Below are 21,584 nucleotides of genomic sequence, written 5' to 3'. Positions count from 1 at the left end.
TATCAGGTCTCCCGTGTTCTCTTCTAATATTTTCATGATTTTTGTGGCTTTTGATTGGTTTAGTTATGCCTTCACATTTAAATCTTTTATCCATCTGGAATTTATTTTAGTGTAAAATGGGGAGAATCTAAATTTATTTTATTTCAAATCTTAGCCAGCTGTCTCAAAATACTTACCATATAAACCTAGGCTTTTTCTATTGATCTGAAATGCCATATGCTAAATTCCCAAGTGAATCCTGAGATCTGTTTCTGGAATTTCTGGTCTGTTTCCATGATCTTATTCATGACCCAGGTTACGTTTTTATATCAAATTCAAATTACACATATATTAAAAGAATTTCCACACTACAATAACTGCACATTAATCAAGTTACAATGAAAAATTGCTTGTGCTCTGTGAAGTTCTTCCCTGTTACAAGCCAGCTCCTATACCTGTTGAACCAAGGTGTCATTGAAAAGTTATACTTTAACTGCCTTCTCTGCTTCATACTCTGTCAACATTTCCAGGCAAACAGTTTTAAGAAATGTTATTTTTTAGATAGATTTATTAAAAATCTATAAATTTAGTGCAATTCAAATAAAAATTCCAGTTGGTAACTGTTGAGACTTGACAAAACACTATTAAAGTTTAGCTAGAAGAAAAAAAATACATGGAAAAATTTCTAAAACAATTATGATGAAAGAGGACTTTTCATTAGCAGATATAAACATGATATCAATATGAAGAAAGAAGTTTTTTTTTTCAGTTTCATTGCCAACAAACACAAGGAGTTTTAGAATGTATAAAACTATGAAGGCTTATAGTATCAATAAATGTGGTTTGGAGTTTAATTATTGTGCAGGAGTATGTTCTAGCTGCAATGACAGGAAAACATTCTAGAATAGTTATTAAGATTAAGGAACTTGCATCAGAATGTAAATTGACCCATTGCTTCCTTCCTCCAGAAGTCTAACTTCAAAAAGAGTCAATTGAACTAAAGAGTAACATAGAATTATAAAAATTATGAATTATATAAAGGCAGTGTGTTGACTTAAATACAAGATTATTCTCTTATGTGATAATACGGACACTGATAAATTCCTGTTGTTGCATACTGAAGTACTGTGGTTATTAAGGGGAACGTTCTGTTGAGAAAGTCTAAATTCTTGGACTCCCTGCAAGGTAGAAAACCAGTTTGATCTACATACTGAAGAGCTCTCAACTCTTTGAAGATGTGAATTGGAAAGGCTGACTCACTTGTTGGTTTGATATCTTTGATATTATTGCTGGAGAAAATCCTTCCTGTAAGAAAGAAATGCAACTGGCTTTTTAATGGTAGATAATATCAAAGGCTGCCTAGATGTTCCATGGGCACCTCAAATCGAACATATCCACAATCAAGTTCACTACTTTTTTTCCCCAAACCTATTCTTCCTTTTCTTTTCTTGGTAATTGTTACCACCATCCATCTTATTACCTAAGCCAAGCATCTGTAAATCAGTCTTTGCCTGTCCGTTGCCTTACTTCTATATCCAGTTGCCATCCAAGTTATGTTGATTTACTTCCTTATCATCTCTCACATATGCTCCTTCTAATGGTCCTGATTGCTTCTATCTTGAGTTAGGCCCTGATCCTCTTACCTTGGACTTCTTACTCTTTACAAAGCAATACATTCATCAGGTGGGCACCAGAATACTCTTTCCAAATGCAAATTTCTTCATGTTACTTTCCTAGTAAAAATCTTTTGGGGGCTCTCTTTTACCCACAGAGGAAATTCTGGTCTTTAGAGTGGCATCCAAAGCTCTCCACAGGCTGGCCTGCCTCTCTCCAGCTTCAAATCTTTACACCCTCCTAGCCTGTCTCATTCCAACCATGCCTGACTACTCAGGGGTGCTTGTAACCCTGTTTTGCTTCATACCTTTCTGCCTTCACTCATACTTAAAATTCCCTCCCACCATTTTGGGGAAGACCTAATTATCTTTCAAGATTTAGTTCAAAGTTTACCACCTTTGGGTAGCGTTTCCTTTTTTCACCACCCACAGACTATTCTTCCCACAGAATTAACTGTTCTTCCTTTCTATTCTATTGTGGACCCCTTACTACACTACAGCACCCACAAATGGTATTATGCCTATTTGTTTACCTGCTTTCCTAATAGACTGGCAGCTCCTTAAGTCAGGGACCTTGTCTTTTCTTTCCTTTTGCTTCTAGCATCTATGGATGCCTGTACAATTTAGGCACTCAATAAAAATTCTTTGAATGAATGAGTTAATAAGTGAGAAGTGTCAGAGGCCTGATGGAAAGAGTTGGCAGAGAATGCTAGTGTTAAAACTGGTCAAGAGGAAGATACAGGGCAATATCGTGATGACAGTAGGGAAAAGATAGTTTACTAAGGGGGACTTGGCTTTGTATGGTGGATGAGGGTGAGAGGCATGGTGGGATGAACTGGCATTAAGCTTCTGACTAGAATTCCGGTATAAGGTTCTTTTATTGCTGTAGAAAAGTACAGGTGGTATTTGAGATCAAATGAAGTTTGCTGGATGTGATCCAGTTTGCAAATATTAGCACACACATACCAAATTTTCATAATACTGCATTTATCTAGTACTTTACAGCGTACAAAATACTTTTATTATTTTATTTGACCCTTAGACCAGTCATCTCCCTAAGCTTCAGTTCCCTTTTTTGTAAAATGAAAATAATAGCTATCTCTTAGGATTGTTTACAAGAGGTATCATATGTCTGGCACACAGTTACATACCAAATGGGTTGTTAGATCAGGCATTTGAGGCCCATAATGGTTAAATGACTTGCTCAAGGTCACAAAGGTAAGTTAGTGGCAGGTTTAAATATAAATTCCTATGTCCTCTTTTTGTAGTATTCTTTTTACTACACCAGGATGTAATGATATCTTCTACATTACTTGGTACATAGCATCTTTAATTCCCCTCAGAGGCTTACCCAAAAGCAGGCTTTGGAATTAGTCTATCAGAGAGTTTATTGCCAAAATCAAGCAAAATCTAAAACTTGGCTAAAACCAAAATGCAAATACAAATATTTTTATAGCTTGCATTGCTTCCTAGTCTCTCTATTTTGCACTGAGGGGTTTTCAGCAAAGAATCTGAGCAGGCTAGCTCCTGCCCTTGTGAGGTTCTGTGGAGATGGGCTCTCATTTAAATTAATTATTTAAATATTGTTTTTGAATCCAGTTTTAGGCCAGAGCAGGTGTCCATCTGAGGCCCTGGAATTAAGGTAGCAGAAATCTAGTGAGAACTGGAACAGGAAGAGAGTGAATCTGGGCTGCAGCAGACACTGACGATCACACCCATCTGTCCTTGTGTTCCCTGTAGAGTTCTGTCCAGGAAGAACCTGAAGCCACAAAATATGAACTGGAGATGAAATTATTAAGTGAAACAGTTTCAGCAGGTATTCCTCTAAATTACATTTTTAGAATTTAATTTTATTGGGATTTTTCTGCTTACAAAAGAAATGCAGGGACATTGTAAAAAAAAAAAAACTCGGATGTTGCAGAAGTATAAAGTGAAAATTCTTCCTCATCCCTCTTCTGATATAACCAATGTTAACAACTTTTTAAAATTTGTACAATCTCTCTCTCTGTCTCTGTTTCTCTCTCTTTTGGTTTTAAATAAAACCATGGGATCATATCATACAGATGTTTTTGTTGAAAATTACTTTTTTTCACCTAATAATATTTGTCATTGTACATACATATATAGAACACAATATATATTTTGCTTAAATGAATAATATTCAACAAGATTCTAAGTCAGAGCACATTGGTAACCTTACTTTTTAAAGTATCTGTATAATGTCATCCAATAATGGGACATTATTTAAATCCTTATTAGTAGACAATAAGGTTATTTCTAATTTTTTTTATTATTGCAAGCAGTGTTGCATTGAACATTCTCAAGCACACGTACATGATCAGAAATTTTTCAACACTTCTGTATTCAGTCTTATCCTGGCAAGTAGAAACTGGATATAGTTTTAATATGTCAAAATGATAGTGATGTCTAATTTGAAAATCTTTTAGTTTGAGATTTATATACATGTTTTCCACTAACTTTATCATTATGCTTCTTTCCCAGTAACTTCTAAGGAATATACTTTTTATATATTTCTTAGCATATTTTTTATAACAGGCTTCTTGTCTACTTCACTTTTTCCAATACACTTTTGTGTCAGCAGTCAACTAGGTTTATATCTTTATAATTTTTCTATAATCCTTATGAGATAATTTTCCTGTTAGAAATATGATAATATATTCAATTCATGAAACTGTGTCAGTAATACCAAGTGATCCCCAAATAATATATATCATAAATAGTCTAAATTGGGACACAGTATTCTTTCTGACTTTCTTTTCAGGTAAATGGACTATTAACTAGATACATTTGAAAATTACTTAAGGTATACTTTTATTGAATGTATATAAGGAAAAGGGGGCAATTGCTTAACTGGAATTTTCTCTGGATATTTCCACTTATTTTCAGTGCCTAACCTCTGTGGGTTAAATTCAGTGCCATCTCAGTGTGCTTCCTTTAATGGGAGAGGAAAATTGTAATGATAAATAATAAGACTAACAGTTCCTGAATTTTTACTATGGGCTTGGCACCAGTTCTAAACTCCTTTCTTGTATTAAATCACAGCTCCCCCAAATTGTAGAAGATAGATACTACTATTATATGCATTTGTTGAGGAAGGAACTGAGACTAGAGATGTTAATTAGCATATCTTGTATAAGGTCACACAGCTAGTCAAGGGTGGAACCTGTAAGGGTCTGATTTCCTCTTCTTATCTATTACACTCTATTAAAAGAATTTTGGTGAAAGGTGGGAATGATGGTATGTGACATCAGATGTCCCCTGATTGTGCACTGAGATTTATGGGATCATAGAATTTCCCTGTAAAATGTCTGAACACAAAGATTATCCAGTCCAGTTTCTTCACTTTCAAACCTCCATCCCTGTTTTTCTATAAGCTGGGCCCATTTTTGTTGAAAAAGAAAAATTAGCTTTCATTTCATATATGGGCCAAAATTTATTTTTTTAACATTTTACTTCTTTCAGATTTTTAGCTCCATAATGTCCAATTAAAAAAAATTAATTTGTCAGTTATTAAATTTTGTGTTAAACCACTTTTGATCTTTTATAATGAAGGTTAGCAGGATATGCCACCCCAAAATCTGTCACTTTGGCATAAGAATTATTTTGAGCTGAAAACAATTAAAAAGAGGCAAGAAAAGGTCCTTACCCTCCTCCTATTTGCCTAAAAGCAGGGCATAAACTTTCAAAAGTGTTTTTCCTCCCCTCTCTACCAGGAGGGACAAAGGTTAAAGGTTAATTCCCAGAGACAAGTTTAGACCCTATCAGCCTGGAGAGGGTGCCAGAGGAATTTACATAACAGGCTTTATCTCTGCCCTTGGAAGCCTAAAACTGCTATCCTTTGTTCTGTTATTTCTCCACAAATTTATTATTCTTTGTAAAAGATGCTATATAAGCCAGAGTTCTAAACCACCTCTTTGAGTTACTAATTTTTCTCAGGGTATCTCCCATGTATACATGAGGTGTACATGCTAATAAACTCCTGTTCATTTTTCTCTTGTTAATCTGTCTTTTATTACAGGAGTCTCGGCCAAGAACTCAGAAGGGTAGCGGGAAAATTATTTTTCCTCCCATACAATAAACCATATTTTTAAAGTTTTTATGTTAATAGTAACACATCCTTATTGTATACAAATTCCTAAAACGTTAGTATATAAAATATAAATGGGGCCCTCCCCTGCACCCTAACATTATGCATGCCTATTCCCACTTTCAAGCTTAGCTTTGTGAATAGTTTTGAATCAACCACATTTTGAAAATGTTTAGCAGCTAAACAAAAACTTCATTTACTAGTATTAGAACATTTTCATTTTCCCACTAAGAAAATACAGAAATGTTATGATCTATTTAGAAACTGAACTAATCTGATGAATTTCAGCGCAGTTGTTGCTGTTAGAGAACGCCTCTGAGAAGCCATATTTCTCTGAAGAAAATGAGGTTGATTTATGCCAATTCACAGCTCTGGGTGGAGTGCACCACTTGGATATTTTGGAGCTTCCTCCGCAGTGTAAACCGAGGAAGGGCTGGATGATTGTGGAAGTAGGTTAATTCTTGAATCAAAATTTATGAATAAAATAATTTCTCATGCTTTTACTTCATCTCAAACAATCTAAACATCTAATGAATTTAACCCTATTAAGCAAGCACAAAGGAAGCAATGTAATTTTAAACTGTCTTGAATGTATAAATTTGAATCAGATACTAAAGGAAAGGAATCTGAAATAATATGGATTTTAAAACTAGAATTCATACATGTTAACTTAATTGTAAACCTATAGCACTATGATTATATTGTGCCAATTTGGCCTTAATAATGACAGTCTATTTCAGAGGCTGGCAAGCTTTTTCTGTAAAGGACCAGATGGTAAATATTTTCAGCTTTGTGGGCCATACCAGCTCTGTCGCAACTCCTCAACTCTGCCACTGTAACATTAAAACAGTCATATGTAAATGAACGGGCATCGCTGTGTCCCAGTTAAACTTTATTTACAAAAACTGGTGGTGGGCTGGATTTCTCGGGGACCACAGTTGGTGCACTCTGGTCTAAATCAGTGGTTCCCAGCATGTGGTCCCTTGACCAGAAGCAGCAGAATCATTTGGCATCATCTGGGAATTTGCTAGAAATGCAAATTCATGGGCCCCACCTCAGTCCTACTGAATCAAAAACTCTGGAGGTGAGACTCAGCAGTCTGTGTTTTAGCAAAACACATCCCAAACTTTGAGAACCACTGGTCTGGATCTTTGATATACAAAGTGTGGTCTATGAACCTGAAGCATCAGCATCACCTGGGAACTTGTTAGAAATGCATAATTTGGTGTTTCACCTCAGATCTACTTCATCTGCATTTTAACAGGACCCTAAGGTGATTCATTTGCACATTAAAGTTTGAGAAGCACTGATCCAGGCAATGCCAATGCTGCTGATGTACAGATAGCCCACAGGAGTAGTAAGGATACTGATGGTAGCAGTTGTTCATTTTTCAAGGAGTTTCTCACTTCTGTTTCAATAAGCAGTAACACTTGCACTAGCATTGGCTTGGTTTAACTTTTGGTGGCCTACATCCCAGATACACCCAGTTATGTTGTCATGGCCCCTTCCTCTTTCCTTTCTTTCTCTCCTGCCCTTCTTTTCTTTCTCCCTGCTCCCTCCCAACCCCCTCCCATCCCCATCTCTCTGCTCTAACACATCATGTACATAGATTGTCAGGCACTTCTCGCCCACAATCCTATCCATTAAGGATCTTCATGCATTCTTGAATTAGAGACGTATTTCTCAATTTTTATTTTTTTTCCATTATCACCCCTCTAAGGAGTCTTTGTAGACATTTTTTTCCCAACTGCCCCCCAGCCCAAAATATTAATACCACAGATATACTGTGTATCTGCTTATATGCTATATGTGTATCTGTATTTTATACCTAAAAGAGTACAATTGTTTCATGATCCCCCTAAGCTAATTTTTACCCTCTTAGGGATGATATTGCTGTTCCTTTCCCCTTCTCCCCACAAATGAGAATGCAGTTATTAGGGTGAATGTGGGGAGATAATCTGGTCTGTAGCCACTTTGAAGAATCTACTTGAATCAACTTTCCCTACCTCAGGGATAATTGAAGGACAGGGAGGAGGCCAAGAAAGACACCCTTTGGTGGAGGTGGGCCTTCAAAACTCTTTATCCATAGGAAGGTCCCACCCTGAACTGGGAATTTCAAGGATTCATCCAAAGAATTGTTGTTCTTGAATTTTGGCAGGATATCCTGATACCACCACTCCAGGCTCCCAGTTTGAGCCCAAAGTATCCTCCTTCACACCTGTTTTTCTCTCCTGCAACAAAGACGCCTTCCTCCTTTTTTCCAAGTCCCTTTTTAATAATCTCACACGTACCCTAGAAATTTTCCCCATCCAATTTTTTCCTCTATTTTGTAACTTTTTTTTTTTTTTTTTTTTCTTCTGCGGTACACGGGCCTCTCACTGTTGTGGCCTCTCCCGTTGCGGAGCACAGGCTCCGGACTTGCAGGCTCAGCGGCCATGGCTCACGGGCCTAGCCACTCCGCAGCATGTGGGATCTTCCCAGACCGGGGCACGAACCCGTGTCCCCTGCATCGGCAGGAGGACTCCCAACCAGTGCGCCACCAGGGAAGCACTATTTTGTAACATTTTTAATCTTTCCCCCCTTTCCTAGATCCTTCTCTGCTAAATTCTGATAATGGACAAATCTCCTTTATCCCACAGACATCTGCCCTTGGCTTAATTTACTTTCTCCCCACCCTTCCCCCAGAGCTTTTTTTGAGAAATAATTGAAATATAACATTGTGTAAGTTTAAGGTATGCAATATGATGATTTTTAATTAATTTCATTCATTTCTACACTTCTCAAAAGGTTGCTTATACTTATTTCTGTCTTCCCACACACACCCTAACCAAGGTGTTGGAACATGGGATTTGGAGTCCTGTAGATTTTTTTTCTTTTTTTTTTTTTGCGGTACGCGGGCCTCTCACTGTTGTGGCCTCTCCCATTGCGGAGCACAGGCTCCGGACGCGCAGGCTCGGCGGCCATGGCTCACGGGCCCAGCCGCTCCGCGGCATGTGGGATCTTCCCGGACCGGGGCACGAACCCGTGTCCCCTGCATCGGCAGGTGGAGTCTCAACCACTGCGCCACCAGGGAAGCCCTGTAGATCTATTTTTGACTTCGGGCACCTGCTTGAAGTCATTTTGTAATCTTTGGCACATTAATTGATTTCTGTAAGTGCCAGTTATCCTCTCTGTTAAATATATGCCTTGTACAGTTACTTGGAGGGATAAAATGAATAGTTAAGTCCCAGCCAGCATAGAACCTGGCCCATAGGAGGGTTCTGAATTACATTCAAATGTCGTGATTTTTTTTTCCTCAAATCATTATCTTTAATTTTATTGTGACATTTTGTTAGTCAATCTATAGTTAAATGTGACCAAACTGCAGTGCTTATTTAAAATAACTGTATAGCTTATTCAGCAATATTTACATCTTTAACTGCTACCAGTCAGCTTCTAACTTGGTATTATTTTGGTCATTTTTAAAAGATACTCAAAGAAGGATTACAGAAATATACATATCCTCCAGAAACTGCAGAAGACTTTGAAACAGAAAACACTTTCCCACCCATAGAGGTCATGCTTGAGGTTCATGAGAACGTAATCTTTTTTGAGAATCCTATGGTTGCAAGGTGGGATGCTGAAGGTACGGCAGTGTCTTAACCAGCTTTGATAATTATGTAATGAAAAGAGATACAATAATATAAATTCTTATATCAAATTAGGAAATGCAGCGTGTAAACTGAGTTTCTAATCTTACATATTTCTCTGCCAATTCTAGGGTCTTTGTTTTGTTTGCTCTTGATGGAAAAGAATGGGGATTGGAGTTTTTTATAACTATTAGTTGCTGAAGTGTTTATATCTGCCATATTCTCTGAGAAATGTCTTTATGTTTATACAATTACGTTTTAAAAAAGAAGGAAATGAACAGAAATATCAAGATAGCATAACAAATCAAAAACAAACAAATGAAAAGCCTACTCTCTCTTGAAATGGCCAAATAATTCACACTGGGGTGATTAAAATTTGATTATTTTAATGCTAATGATTTATAAGTTGCAAAGCTTATTACAGCCAGGTACTGAGGATGTGGAGTGGGCAAATGGGAAACCTGAGAAAGAGGAAAACTAGCCACTGTATGCCTCTTTATAACTTCTGATGAATCATGGGAAATTATTGCTTATTCAAAATGTTAAATAAATATCAATAAAATCAGAAGTACTAACAAAAATACAAGCTAATAATTCACCAGTCATTAGCAGATACCTTATTTAGGGTTGGCAGGCTAAACTTTGAACGGTCTCGGTCTTGTGAATTAATGTATGCACATTTTGGGGCTCTTAGATGAAAGCCGAATAGCTTTGTTTTTAGTGTAGGTGAATTATTCTACATCCATCTGTTTATTTGTGAAAGGGTTTACATACTAGATGATAGGTTTAGAACAGATAGGATCACTAAAGCACAGAGCTATTACTTTATTTAGTTAATGGGGGCAGAGAATTTAAAGAATATTTTGTACTTTAAACTTTTTCATGGTTGCTACAACACTCCATATTTTTGCTTGTATAGACATAGCCACAAGACATTATTTATTCTAGAAATAATTTATATATTAAAAACAGTATATTTTTATCAATACATTAAACCATAAAGTATATCAAAATGAACATTAGGTAATTTTTTCCTTTTATGTTGCTTTTAGAGGTTTCACTTTTCCTTTCCTTTAATGGTAATGTTCCTAAATATTTATCACATTAAAATTTATTCATACTCAATTAGTATTAGACAAGGTAAATTATCCCACATGATTCAGGGAAATACAATATGTAAAAATTGACTCTAAGTACAGTAATTATACGACAGTAATCTACAACTCCAGTAATTTTTAAACCATGGGGAAACTTTTTTTGCCAGGGAATACTAGAAAGTTGAAGAATTTATTTATAGGCAATACTTAATTTTTACGTCTACAAATTAAAATAATTTAGTTAATGTAAAAACTAAAAGAGGAATTATAAAGAACTTAGTTTTCCAATATAATCGTATTTATTATATTGAATTTAAGACTCAAAAATAGTCAGTGAAACCCTCCATGTGAGAAGAGGAGAAAGCCAAGTGGGAATGAAGAGGGTGTTCTAGAAAGATAATGATTCATTCATTTGTTCCATAAATATGCTAAACAATAAGAAAGATGGAGATAAATGAGACATAGTTCCTTCTTCCAGGAGTTTTCAAAGTTGTAGGAGAGGCAGAGAGGGAAAATAATCATAGTACAATGTAGTAAGGTGCTATATAATAGAAGTGCTAAGGAGCAGAACAATGGCTGGGTCCCATCTGGAGAGTTACGGAAGGCTTCTCCTAGGGTGGAATATTGAACAGGTCCTTAAGAGACTAAGAGAACTTTCACATGTAAGTCTCATGTGGACATATGTCTTCATTCCTCTTGGGTATATCCCTAGGAGTGGAATTGCTGGGTTGAATGGTAAATTGATGCTTAACTATTTAAGAAACTTGCCAAATTGTTTTTCAAAGTAGCTGTACCAGTAAGATACAAGGTTTCCCAGTTCTCCACATCCTTGCCAACATTTGTTATTATCTGTTTTTTTGATTATAGCCACTCTAGTGGGTGTGAAATGGTAGTTCGTGGCTTTAATTTGTATTTCCCTAATGACTGGTAATGTTGAGCATCTTTTTTAATGTATTTACTATACTTTTGTATATCTCCTTTGATGAAATGTTTATGCAAATCTTTTGCCCATTTTTAAGTTGGGTTGTGTTTTATTATTGAGTTGTAAGAGATAGAATACCACCTATTATATGATTGTATTTAATGAAAAGTCCAGAAAAGGCAAATCTTTAGAGACAGGAAGTATATTAATAGTTGCTTGGGGCTGGTGATGGGGATGGGAATTAACTATAAACAGACATAAGAGATCTTATTTGGAGGATAATAATGTTCTAAAACTGAATAAAACTGGATGGTGATGATGGTCGTACAGCTCGATAAATTTACTAAAAATACTCGCATACTCAAGACAGGTGAATTTTAAAGTTGTTTAAAAAGAAAGATGAAGAGAGTTTCTCTAAGAGATAAAGGAAGAGTCCTCTAGGAAGAAAGAACGGCATGTGCAGAGGCTCAGAGGTATATGATGTTGTTGCAGAAGAAGAAAAAGTGTGGCTGGAAAGAGGTCTTAGAAGTGGCAAAGGAGGAAGCCGGAAATCAGAATCAGAGCTTCATTCTAAAGGTCTCACAACTGTGCTGAGGAGTTTGGACTTGATCCTGTAGACAGGAAGAAACTCCCAGCAAAGCTGGCTTTTTGTGGAGATTCTATTCTAAATGTGAAAAATCGATTTATACATATTGCAGTTATGGGAGTGGTTTCATTCTTATTTTTGCAGAGGAAAAAATGGAACTAATGTCACATTCTTCCGAATTATAAAGGTAAACACTGGAAAACTGATGGCATCAGCAATGTATCTTACAAATCGGAAGACAGACTTATAACATTCAGCCTGGACACTTTTGGCCCTGTTACCTTGATTCAAGATGCTCATGTTAATATGCCATACCAGTCATGGGAGCTAAGACCACTTGATGTGAATGAAGTACTTCTGACTGTGACTACAGTATTTACTGACATTCAAATACAAATTAAGGTAAACTGCTGTTATAGCAAGTCATGTCAAAGAGCTAAATCTGTTTGATGACTGTAAGTGTGTCAAAGCGATCAATCACTGCTGATTTACATATTGAAATGTGTCTTTTATAAATCTATTTACAATATACCTTGAACTGTAATTTTCTAAATGAAATATAAATTAAATAGATAGGAAATAGCATGTAATAAGTAAAGTGCAAATTTGTACCCTAAAGTTACTAGGAATAGAACAATTGGTGAAGACATAAGCCTGGTTGCAGTATGACTTTCAGAGTTTTTGATCCACTCTAAAGAGGCTTCCTGATCTTATCACCTAGCCATTTGAAATCCCTTTTGAGTGCCTCCATTGCTCATCACGCAGAAATTACACAGCCTGAAATTTAGAGACACAAAAAGTAGATTTAGTGGTTGCCTGAGGCTGAGGGTGGGAATGAGGATTAACTGTAAATGGACATAAGGGGTTTTATCAGAGGGATGAAGATGCTGTAAAACTGATTTATGGTGGCAGTTGCACCACTCATTACCCAAAGAACCACTGGGCTGTGCACCTGGGTGAATTTTATGACATGTAAGATATACCTCATGAAAGTTGTTTTAAAAAAGAGAGAGAGAGAAAAAAAGAGATAACCTGAAATTCCTTATGACTGTGGCAGGAAGGCTAGAATATCATCAAATTTGGCTTTTAAAGTCAGATGAGAGATGTGAACTCTGTACACCTTCAAATTGCCACTTTGCAGACATTTTTTTAAATAAATTTATTTACTGTGGCCGTGCTGGGTCTTCATTGAGGCAGTCTCAGTAGTTGTGGCACACAGGCTCTCTAGTTGCAGCACGTGGGCTCTAGAGCATGAGGCCTCAGTAGTTGCAGCATGTGGGATCTTAGTTCCCTGACCAGGGATTGAACCCAGGACCCCTGCATTGGGAGCATGAAGTCTTAACCACTGGACCACCAGGGAAGTACCACCACTTTGCAAACTTTAAAACTGGATAATAATTTTGCATTATTATGTTAAAATTTTATTATATATGTATAAAAATATTATGATCCTTAAAAGTTGCAACATGATTGCTGTCAAATAGCTATTATATATCAATATGAACACATGTAGTATTCTTAGATCATAATTTATAAAGTAGGAGACCTGAGAGATCCTTCAGTTCAGTCCCTGGATTGCTCAGATGAGCCCAAGAAGAGTTGATAAACTGCTTAAGGTAACGTGGAGACTTTGCGGTGGAACTTTTGGATCAGGCCTAAAACATATCTGTCCTGCATTCTTTTTAATATAGGATTTTGTTTTAATAGTGTAAAGAACCTAACAGCTGGACCTAGAATGATAATGAGGTAATAGTTTCTTTAACTTGTATAAACGCGTCTTTTTTCTTATTGAAACTAGGAAAACCTCTGCATGTTAGCGTCAATCAAACTAAATAACAAAAAGCATTCCTCTATTTTGGAAGAAAAGTGGATGACTCCTGTTTCTTTCATTATTGCTTTGAAAGAAGCTGGACTGAATATCTTCCCTACTGGACACTCTCACTTTTATGTTGTTATAAACTATAAGGTAAGAATGAATCTTTCCAAATTTAATGTGCTGGACATTTAGAATGTTAGCAAGTGTTAAATTTTATATAAATCTTAAGGTACACCAATGGTTTTCTATATTCACTTATATAAGATTATAGTTAGAAAGGAAGGAATAAATAGCATGACCAGAAATCCAGGGTTCTCTCAAATTTAATAATCTATTGTATGATCTTCATAATGACACATGGAGCGTAACCACAGCTGGTCAGTTTAGTGCAAAGGTAGAGTCTGAGCAACTTCCCATTTCCTATGCTTTCTTTCTCCTTCCAGACTGGATACATGTAAGATTTCTTAAAAGAGTAAATGACTCAGCAGTTTCCCAAATATGATAAGTCAGGCAAAATTAGACATACAAGGACCACCAAACCCACTTCCCTCTATTTCTCGACATAGCCTCCCTGTCTGCGTACAGCTTCATATGACGCATAAGTTTAGTTAAATGAGATCCTTCCATGTTAAACTGCGAGCTCCTTGAGGGGGGTGGCTGTTTCTTAATCAGCTTTGACTCTTCTAGCATCAAGCCTATTCCTAGAATACAATAGATGTTTAGCAAATATTTATGATGCATGAATGAAGACAGAGTGGCTTCTAATCATGAAAGGTGTTTTGGGCAGAAGAGTTCTATACTCAAGAACAAGTTTATAATATACCAGAAAATGGCAATATAGGTAGACACAACATTTGAAAATAATCCTGTCAATAAGAGTGCATACATATATGCGTAGGGGAAAAAAACCAACCTTAGTTTTAGTAACTCAAATTGCCAGTTACTCTACAAATGCTGAATGTCATGTACTAGTCATCTTTTCAGAATATTATACTCAAGACTTTTTTTTTTCTGAATACCTATATTCTAGACATTGTTTTAGATGCTTAGGAAACAGTGAATAAAACACAGGTCCCTGCCCTTGTGGAGCTTACATTCTAGTTGAGGGAGGCAAAAATAAACAACAAACATAATAAACAAAATTATCTTATATGTCAAAAGGTGCTAAGTAGTATGGAAAAGGAAAGTTACAATACCAAATAGGGTGTAGGGGGGAGAGGGGTTCAATAAGGAGACAAGATTTGAGCAACGCTTCAAGGTGGGGAATTTAGCCAAGTTGATATCTCTGGAAGGATATCAGCTTCCAGGTGGAGAGAAGACCTGGGGAAAGAGCCCAGAGGGTGTGGCCTGATGTGTTTGAGGATGGGAGGGACAGCAAGGAGGCTGGGGTGCCGAGAGAGCAAAGGGAGAAGAACAGGGGATAAGGTCAGAGAGATAATGGGGTGTATGGGGGATGTCAGACCACAGAGGCCCTTGTGGAGCATTGTTAGGACTTTGGATTCTACTCTGAAAAGGGAAGCCATTGCCCCGTTTTGAGAAAGAAGTCATGTAATCTTACATTTTATTTTTTAAATATTTGAGTTTTTATTTTTTAATAGTTTTTTTAAATTTTTATTGAATTATAGTTGATTTACAATGTTGTGTTAGTTTCTGCTCTACAGCAAAGTGAGTCAGTAATACATATATACATATATTCACTCTTTTTTAGATTCTTTTTCCATATAGGCCATTACAGAGTATTGAGTAGAGTTCCCTGTGCTGTACAGTAGGTCCTTATTAGTTACCTATTTTATATATAGTAGTATGTATATGTCAATCCCAATCTCCCAATTTATCCCCCCCCCCACTTTTCCTCCCTTGTTAACCATAATTTTGTTTTCTACATCTGTGACTCTATTTCTGTTTTGTAAGTAAGTTCATTTGTACCATTTTTTTAGATTCCATTTATAAGTGATATCATATGATATTTGTCTTCTCTGTCTGATTAACTTCAGCTGACTTACATTTAAATGGATCTGTGTTGAGACCAGACCAGACTGTAGGAGGCCAAGGATGGAAGGGAGACTAGAGAGGCTCTACGATCAACTCTATTTGTTTGTATATTGACAGCTTCCTTTGGTAGAAGTGAAAGCTTATCGACAAATGGCCCTGTTAAGTTCTGCTTTTGCGTTTGGTTGGAGCAAGTGGAATACAGTATGTGATTCTAACAAAGTTGTATTTCAGGTATAGTATGCAAAAACCCCATTAAACTATTTTGTGCTCCAAAAGAAGATACTCAAAAGCTAAATGAATGTAGACCATGGTTTCTCCTTTTAAAAAGGTGAAAAAGATTAACATTCAAAATGGAGTTTTACAACTTCATTTTCTTTAATTTTGTCAAAAATGTAAAACCAGGGCTTCCCTGGTGGCGCGGTGGTTGACAGTCCGCCTGCCGATGCAGGGGACGCGGGTTCGTGCCCTGGTCCGGGAAGATCCCACGTGCCGTGGAGCGGCTGGGCCCGTGAGCCATGGCCGCTGAGCCTGCGCGTCCAGAGCCTGTGCTCCGCAACGGGAGAGGCCACAACAGTGAGAGGCCCAAGTACCGTACAAAATAAATAAATAAATAAAACCAAACCATGTAAAGGTTATACTTTCATTGTCCATCATGGTATCAAATGCTCTTGATTTCAGGCTTAGAGACCTTATCTCTCTTTACATCAACTGAAGAACAAATGTCAGCCTTTCACGTGAATATATCTATGATTCACAGACTTTCTCCTCTGAGAGGGTTAGGCCTCCAATTTAACTTTCTGGCACATTTCCTACTGCCTGATAAAAGAATGTATCTTATCAAATTCTACACGATGACTGATGAATATTTTAGCATAAATGAGCCACCATATTTATTTATCTTGTTTATTGTGTGTTTCTCCTATTACAATATAAGCTCCTTGAAGACAAGGTTTTTATTGTTGCAGTTGTTAGTTACTTATTAATACGTTTAGTTATTTTTTTCTTTGTTGTTGTTTTATCCCCAGCACCTAGAACAGTACCTGACACTTGAAGCCATTCAATAAATATTTTTAAGGAATTAATACATTTTGATAAGTTCCATAAACACCAAGATATAAACAGTTTCATGCTTTAAAAAAAATGGGACATTAAGACTGTTTCTTTTTATCTTAGCAATTCAGGGAACTCAACTGAGCCCTTCAAATAAAATACTCTACTGTCAAAATACCCAATAAAAGAGGAACTATTAACATATTTTTCTTTCTTTTTCTTTAGGTGAGGGAACACCTTCCTAAAGAAGAACCCATTCAAAATCCTAATTGGACCCTTTTAATGTTTAGTGGTGACAGGGCACAAAGTCTCAAAATCAATGAATCCAGCGATGCATTCTCTGAAGCCCTTAAAGAAGAAACTGAGTTTCATTCTACTTTATATCACATGGTTAAGGATTTTGCTTCTAAAGAAGCAATGAAGAAAGTTAGGTGTTCCAGCTGCCAGTTTGTTGACTCTGTATGCCACATGCTGCTCTCAACTAGATTACTCAGCTATTCTTAATCCCCGCTGATAAATTTTATTCAGTATGAAGAATGAAGCAACTTGGAGAAAAATCCGGTATTTCTACAATGAAGTGTAACGAGTGGATATATGCCAAATAGGCTGTTAAAATGATCTAATCAGCATTTTACACTCAAATTTTACTTTCTAAGAATTAGGGTTTTTTTCCTTATGCATATGTGACCTACTGAGACTTCCAACATTCACTGTATGAAAATTTATTTATTTCAATAAATTTTAACAAACAATAATAGCTCCTCCTCAAAAAGCTCATTAAAAAAAATCATAGGCTTCCTCCCCATTGTATTTTAGTTAGGAAGGTAATCACAAAGAGAGGGAATATAAAATATCTTACAGTCATTCTGAGAACCTCTGGTTCCATGCTATAATTTCCCAGCTAAAAGCTACTAATTTACAAAGTTCAGATACTGAAACTTTAAAAATCAATATTAGCATTAGCACATTAGGATGTGCTGCAGTCACACTGGCGGTGGCCCATTGTGTTGGAGTCTGGTAAATGGCCACAAGATATGTTCTAGAGACATCCAGGAGTCCCCGTCCTGTGTGGGAGCAGCATCCACAGACTTCTGGAAAAATCGGCCTGTGAAGAAGCTCATCAATGCCGCAAATAGTACAATGAACGCGACAGAAAGCCAGAGCGCCTTGCTGGCCTCTCTGATGGAAGTCTTGAGATTTGTTGCCCAGGAAGCTATTGTGTTATAACTACAAGGAAAACACAAAATCAGCATGTGGTAATCACAGCATGTGGTTATTAGAAACACTCCTTTTGTCAACAATAATCAAGTCATGCGTCTGCCCTGCATAATTCCACCAACACCCCCTCATAATAAGCTACATAGTATGATCTAGCCTCTTGGCTTTGGCCACAATCTGCTCCCCACGCCCCTTATAATTTTTAGAATTAAAGAAATGATGTGCTAAGGGAAGAATCTGAAAATTATGTGATTTAGGCATTACTTAACTCCTAACAAGTACATTTGAGTATTAAGTTCATTTTTTCAATCAGGTAAGGCAATTTATATTCCTGGGGTAGAAGAAATAATGTTATTCATTGGGTAGAGCAAGATATATGTACATATAAACATGTCACTTATTTCTCACCATACCCTGGACTTTTGCTGTACTGAAACCCTAAAATTCCTTTTAGAAACACCCGCCAAAAAAGCTTATTACAGCATCATATAAGTCTTTGAAAATAGTTAACTATGCGTTTTACATGTGCTAATTCATTTACTCATGACAGCAAAGACATAGGTACTATTATCATCTCTATTTTATAGGTGAAGAAATCAGTGCTCAAAAATGGATGAACTTGCCCAGGTCACACAGAGTCAGAGAGCTAATTCAAGCCTGGGCCATCTGTTTCCAAGGCCAAGTTCTTAACACTGTGAACTCACCTGCCTCTTGTAGTTCATAGGTTCAGGGAATATTGTTAAACACCATATGGAGTTTGTTATTCATCTTAAATTTAACATTTTGAAAGGTCTTTTAGTAAAGTAATTTGATTAAGATTAATTCTGCTAACCCTGCCTTACCTTTCCCCATTCCACCAAAATGGTATCATTTAGCAAGTAGACAACTTACGTTGAAAAGACATCCCATTTTGATGGATTATTTTTCTTTTCAGAAAGACTTGGCTTTCTTGTCCTTTCTACTGTTTCTTCTTCAGGTGGTTCTGAGTCATCTTTAGTTCTGTAAATAAATATCGTTTTTAAATATTAAACTGGATAATGTGCTATTATCATTTATAAGATACTGCTAAATTTTCCTGTATTACTAAGGAAGCTTGCAGATATTCGTTTTGCTTTAGAAAGATTTGATAAATAGTAATCGCCAACTTTATATTTTTAACCATTTATAGGAATTCAATTTTCTTTCTTTTTTTTTTTTTTTTTTTTTTTTTTTTTGCGTTACGCGGGCCTCTCACTGTTGTGGCCTCTCCCGTTGCAGAGCACAGGCTCCGGATGCGCAGGCTCAGCGGCCATGGCTCATGGGCCCAGCCGCTCCGCGGCATGTGGGATCTTCCCGGACTGGGGCACAAACCCGTGTCCCCTGCATCGGCAGGCGGACTCTCAACCACTGCGCCACCAGGGAAGCCCAGGAATTTAATTTTTTAAAGTAACTTTCTGTATTTAGAAAAATAGCAAATGTTTGTTGTAGAAAATTGGGATGCTAGCCAAAGAACAAATAAAAAGGGGAGATTTACAAAGAACATGTGTAAGTTAGTCGATTCTCACCACTCATAATTAACCACTGTTGTTACTGTGATTTTCCTTCTCAGCATGTGCGTGTGTGTGTGTCTGTGTGTGTATTAGTAACTACACTTTAAAAAGCAAATGTGGATGCTGTATTTCTCCGTGTATTTTTCATTCAACGTATCATAAAATTTTTCTCATTAACAATTGATTTTACTCTTTTTTCCGTAGGTTTTTTGAGCAGTGCTAAAGTGGAATAACGTCAAAGTGTCATTTCTTCTTTCTCTAAAAAATCTTAATACTTTTAAACATGTTTATGAAGATATGTTTGGTATAAAACTACCTAAAATAAACTATTAGTGGTCAGTGAGCTGGGAAGTAGCAAATGGGTTGACTGTATTTAGATAAAATCATATTATCTAAAGAGGGGTCCTTTACCTGAACAAAACTTGTTTCATGTTCATGTTCCATGTTTCATATTCACTGATGAGTCCCTAGTTGGATTTGAATTTTGAAATCCCAAACTTACAATCCCCTCACAACTGCCAAAGGGAATTGTGTCTCAAAGTTTTTGTTTTTGTTTTTCAGTCAAACACCTATAGGGAATGCATGTGATAGATTTTAGTTTGGTTTTTAAAGGCAACAAAGCCCAAAAGCCAGAATTCTTGTAGGATTTTCAAGGTTTCAGTCTTCGTTTGCGAAAACTTTGCGGTAGAAATCATACCATACTGACAAAAATTTAAAAAGAGATTATAATCTTTTCAAGGAAACTCGATTTTTTTTTTAACCCAGATTAGAAAATATCCATTATGTTAACTCTAAATCTAAAAAGAGTTCAATACATGCAATTAGACTCCCAGGATTATTTAAGGAAAAAGTAAAGGCTTTGAGGGTAGGAACTATGTCTTTTTCATCTTTATACCTCTTAACCTTGAGCGTAGTGTGTCTCACGTAACAGGCACGCAATGAACGTGTTATCAAATCAACATAAAATCATTTCATTAAGATCTCTACAGACGAGGAAACTGAGACCAAATAAGGTTAAGCAGTTTGTCCAATGTCACCCAAGGATTTAGGGGCAGCATTTCTTCTTCTCCCTCCCTCTTGCCCTCTACCTTTCATTATAGGAGTATATTTTATTTGTTTAACTTGCTAGATATAGAGATAGCAATGTAGAGTTTTATGTTTCCCCTAGTCTTCATTTACTTGAAGGGAAGACATGTATATATAATGCGCATATATTACATATTACATTATATGTTGTAACTAATTCATCTAAGTAGATGAAAATTTTACTTCTGTGGCTCTTTTTTTTTTTTTTTTTTTTTTTTTTTTTTTTTTTATAAATTTATTTATTTTTGGCTGTGTTGGGTCTTCGTTTCTGTGCGAGGGCTTTCTCTAGTTGTGGCAAGCGGGGGCCACTCTTCATCGCGGTGCGCGGGCCTCTCACTGTCGTGGCCTCTCTTGTTGCGGAGCACAGGCTCCAGACGCGCAGGCTCAGTAATTGTGGCTCACGGGCCCAGTTGCTCCGCGGCATGTGGGATCCTCCCAGACCAGGGCTCGAACCCATGTCCCCTGCATTAGCAGGCAGATTCTCAACCACTGCGCCACCAGGGAAGCCCCTTCTGTGGCTCTTTATTGACCTTTCCCCCTGATGACAAGAAACCTATACAGGAAAAAAATTCTCTTCACATATCTGGCAAATTCCAGGTTCTTTTCTAACTTAAGACCTCAAACCTTGAAGTACTGAGTGCTATGAGAGTGAATGTATTAGCAAGTAACATTTATATAGTACTTTGTAGTTCACAAAAGTCTTAAACAATGAATGATCTTTTTGATGATGCAGCATTGACCTCATCTCCACAGAATAAAAGTGATCCCCACTATTTATGCCCGGCACATCAGGTTAATAAACACATCAAGCTTCACCTACTTTAGTTCACATTTTTCTTCTTCAGCATCTGCCCAGGAATAGGTGCTAATAAATCGATGTAATGAGGGACGGTGTTCACTCTGCTTTGACCCCAAAATACGCCTAAATAAAGATGATTATAGCCACTTGTCAAATCAAG

General features: G+C 36.7%; 2 protein-coding genes across 7 annotated transcripts in view; one reads left to right on the top strand and one right to left on the bottom strand.

Annotated features, from left to right (window-relative positions):
* Positions 1-20,822, top strand: part of DNAI7 (dynein axonemal intermediate chain 7) — an 83,896-nt gene extending 63,074 nt beyond the window's left edge. The window contains exons 7-13 of one of the 3 annotated variants that reach the window (XM_089920391.1): positions 3,345-3,408; positions 5,989-6,149; positions 9,169-9,325; positions 12,122-12,336; positions 13,733-13,900; positions 15,860-15,973; positions 17,018-20,822. In XM_089920391.1, coding sequence (XP_089776517.1) covers positions 3,345-3,408; positions 5,989-6,149; positions 9,169-9,325; positions 12,122-12,336; positions 13,733-13,900; positions 15,860-15,973; positions 17,018-17,296 — 1,158 coding nt within the window. In that variant the 3' untranslated portion in view covers positions 17,297-20,822. Of the gene's footprint in view, positions 1-3,332; positions 3,409-5,988; positions 6,150-9,168; positions 9,326-12,121; positions 12,337-13,732; positions 16,364-17,017 lie in introns of those variants that run through there. The other 2 variants (XM_022577792.3, XM_089920390.1) reach the window with 2 other exon arrangements.
* Positions 14,058-21,584, bottom strand: part of IRAG2 (inositol 1,4,5-triphosphate receptor associated 2) — a 97,159-nt gene continuing 89,632 nt past the window's right edge. For all 4 annotated transcript variants that reach the window (XM_022577793.3, XM_022577794.3, XM_022577799.3 and 1 more), the window contains 3 exons: positions 21,446-21,547; positions 18,902-19,009; positions 14,058-18,019 (listed from right to left, as the gene is read on the bottom strand). In XM_022577793.3, the coding sequence (XP_022433501.2) occupies positions 17,776-18,019; positions 18,902-19,009; positions 21,446-21,547 (454 nt within the window). In that variant the 3' untranslated portion in view covers positions 14,058-17,775. The remainder of the gene's footprint in view (positions 18,020-18,901; positions 19,010-21,445; positions 21,548-21,584) is intronic.

This window comes from Delphinapterus leucas, chromosome 11 (genome assembly GCF_059928025.1).
Source record: "Delphinapterus leucas isolate spDelLeu-1000000601 "Yukka" chromosome 11, BTC_Dleu_Yukka2, whole genome shotgun sequence".
Classification (NCBI taxonomy): domain Eukaryota; kingdom Metazoa; phylum Chordata; class Mammalia; order Artiodactyla; family Monodontidae; genus Delphinapterus; species Delphinapterus leucas.
This window is presented reverse-complemented; position numbering and strand designations above follow the sequence as displayed.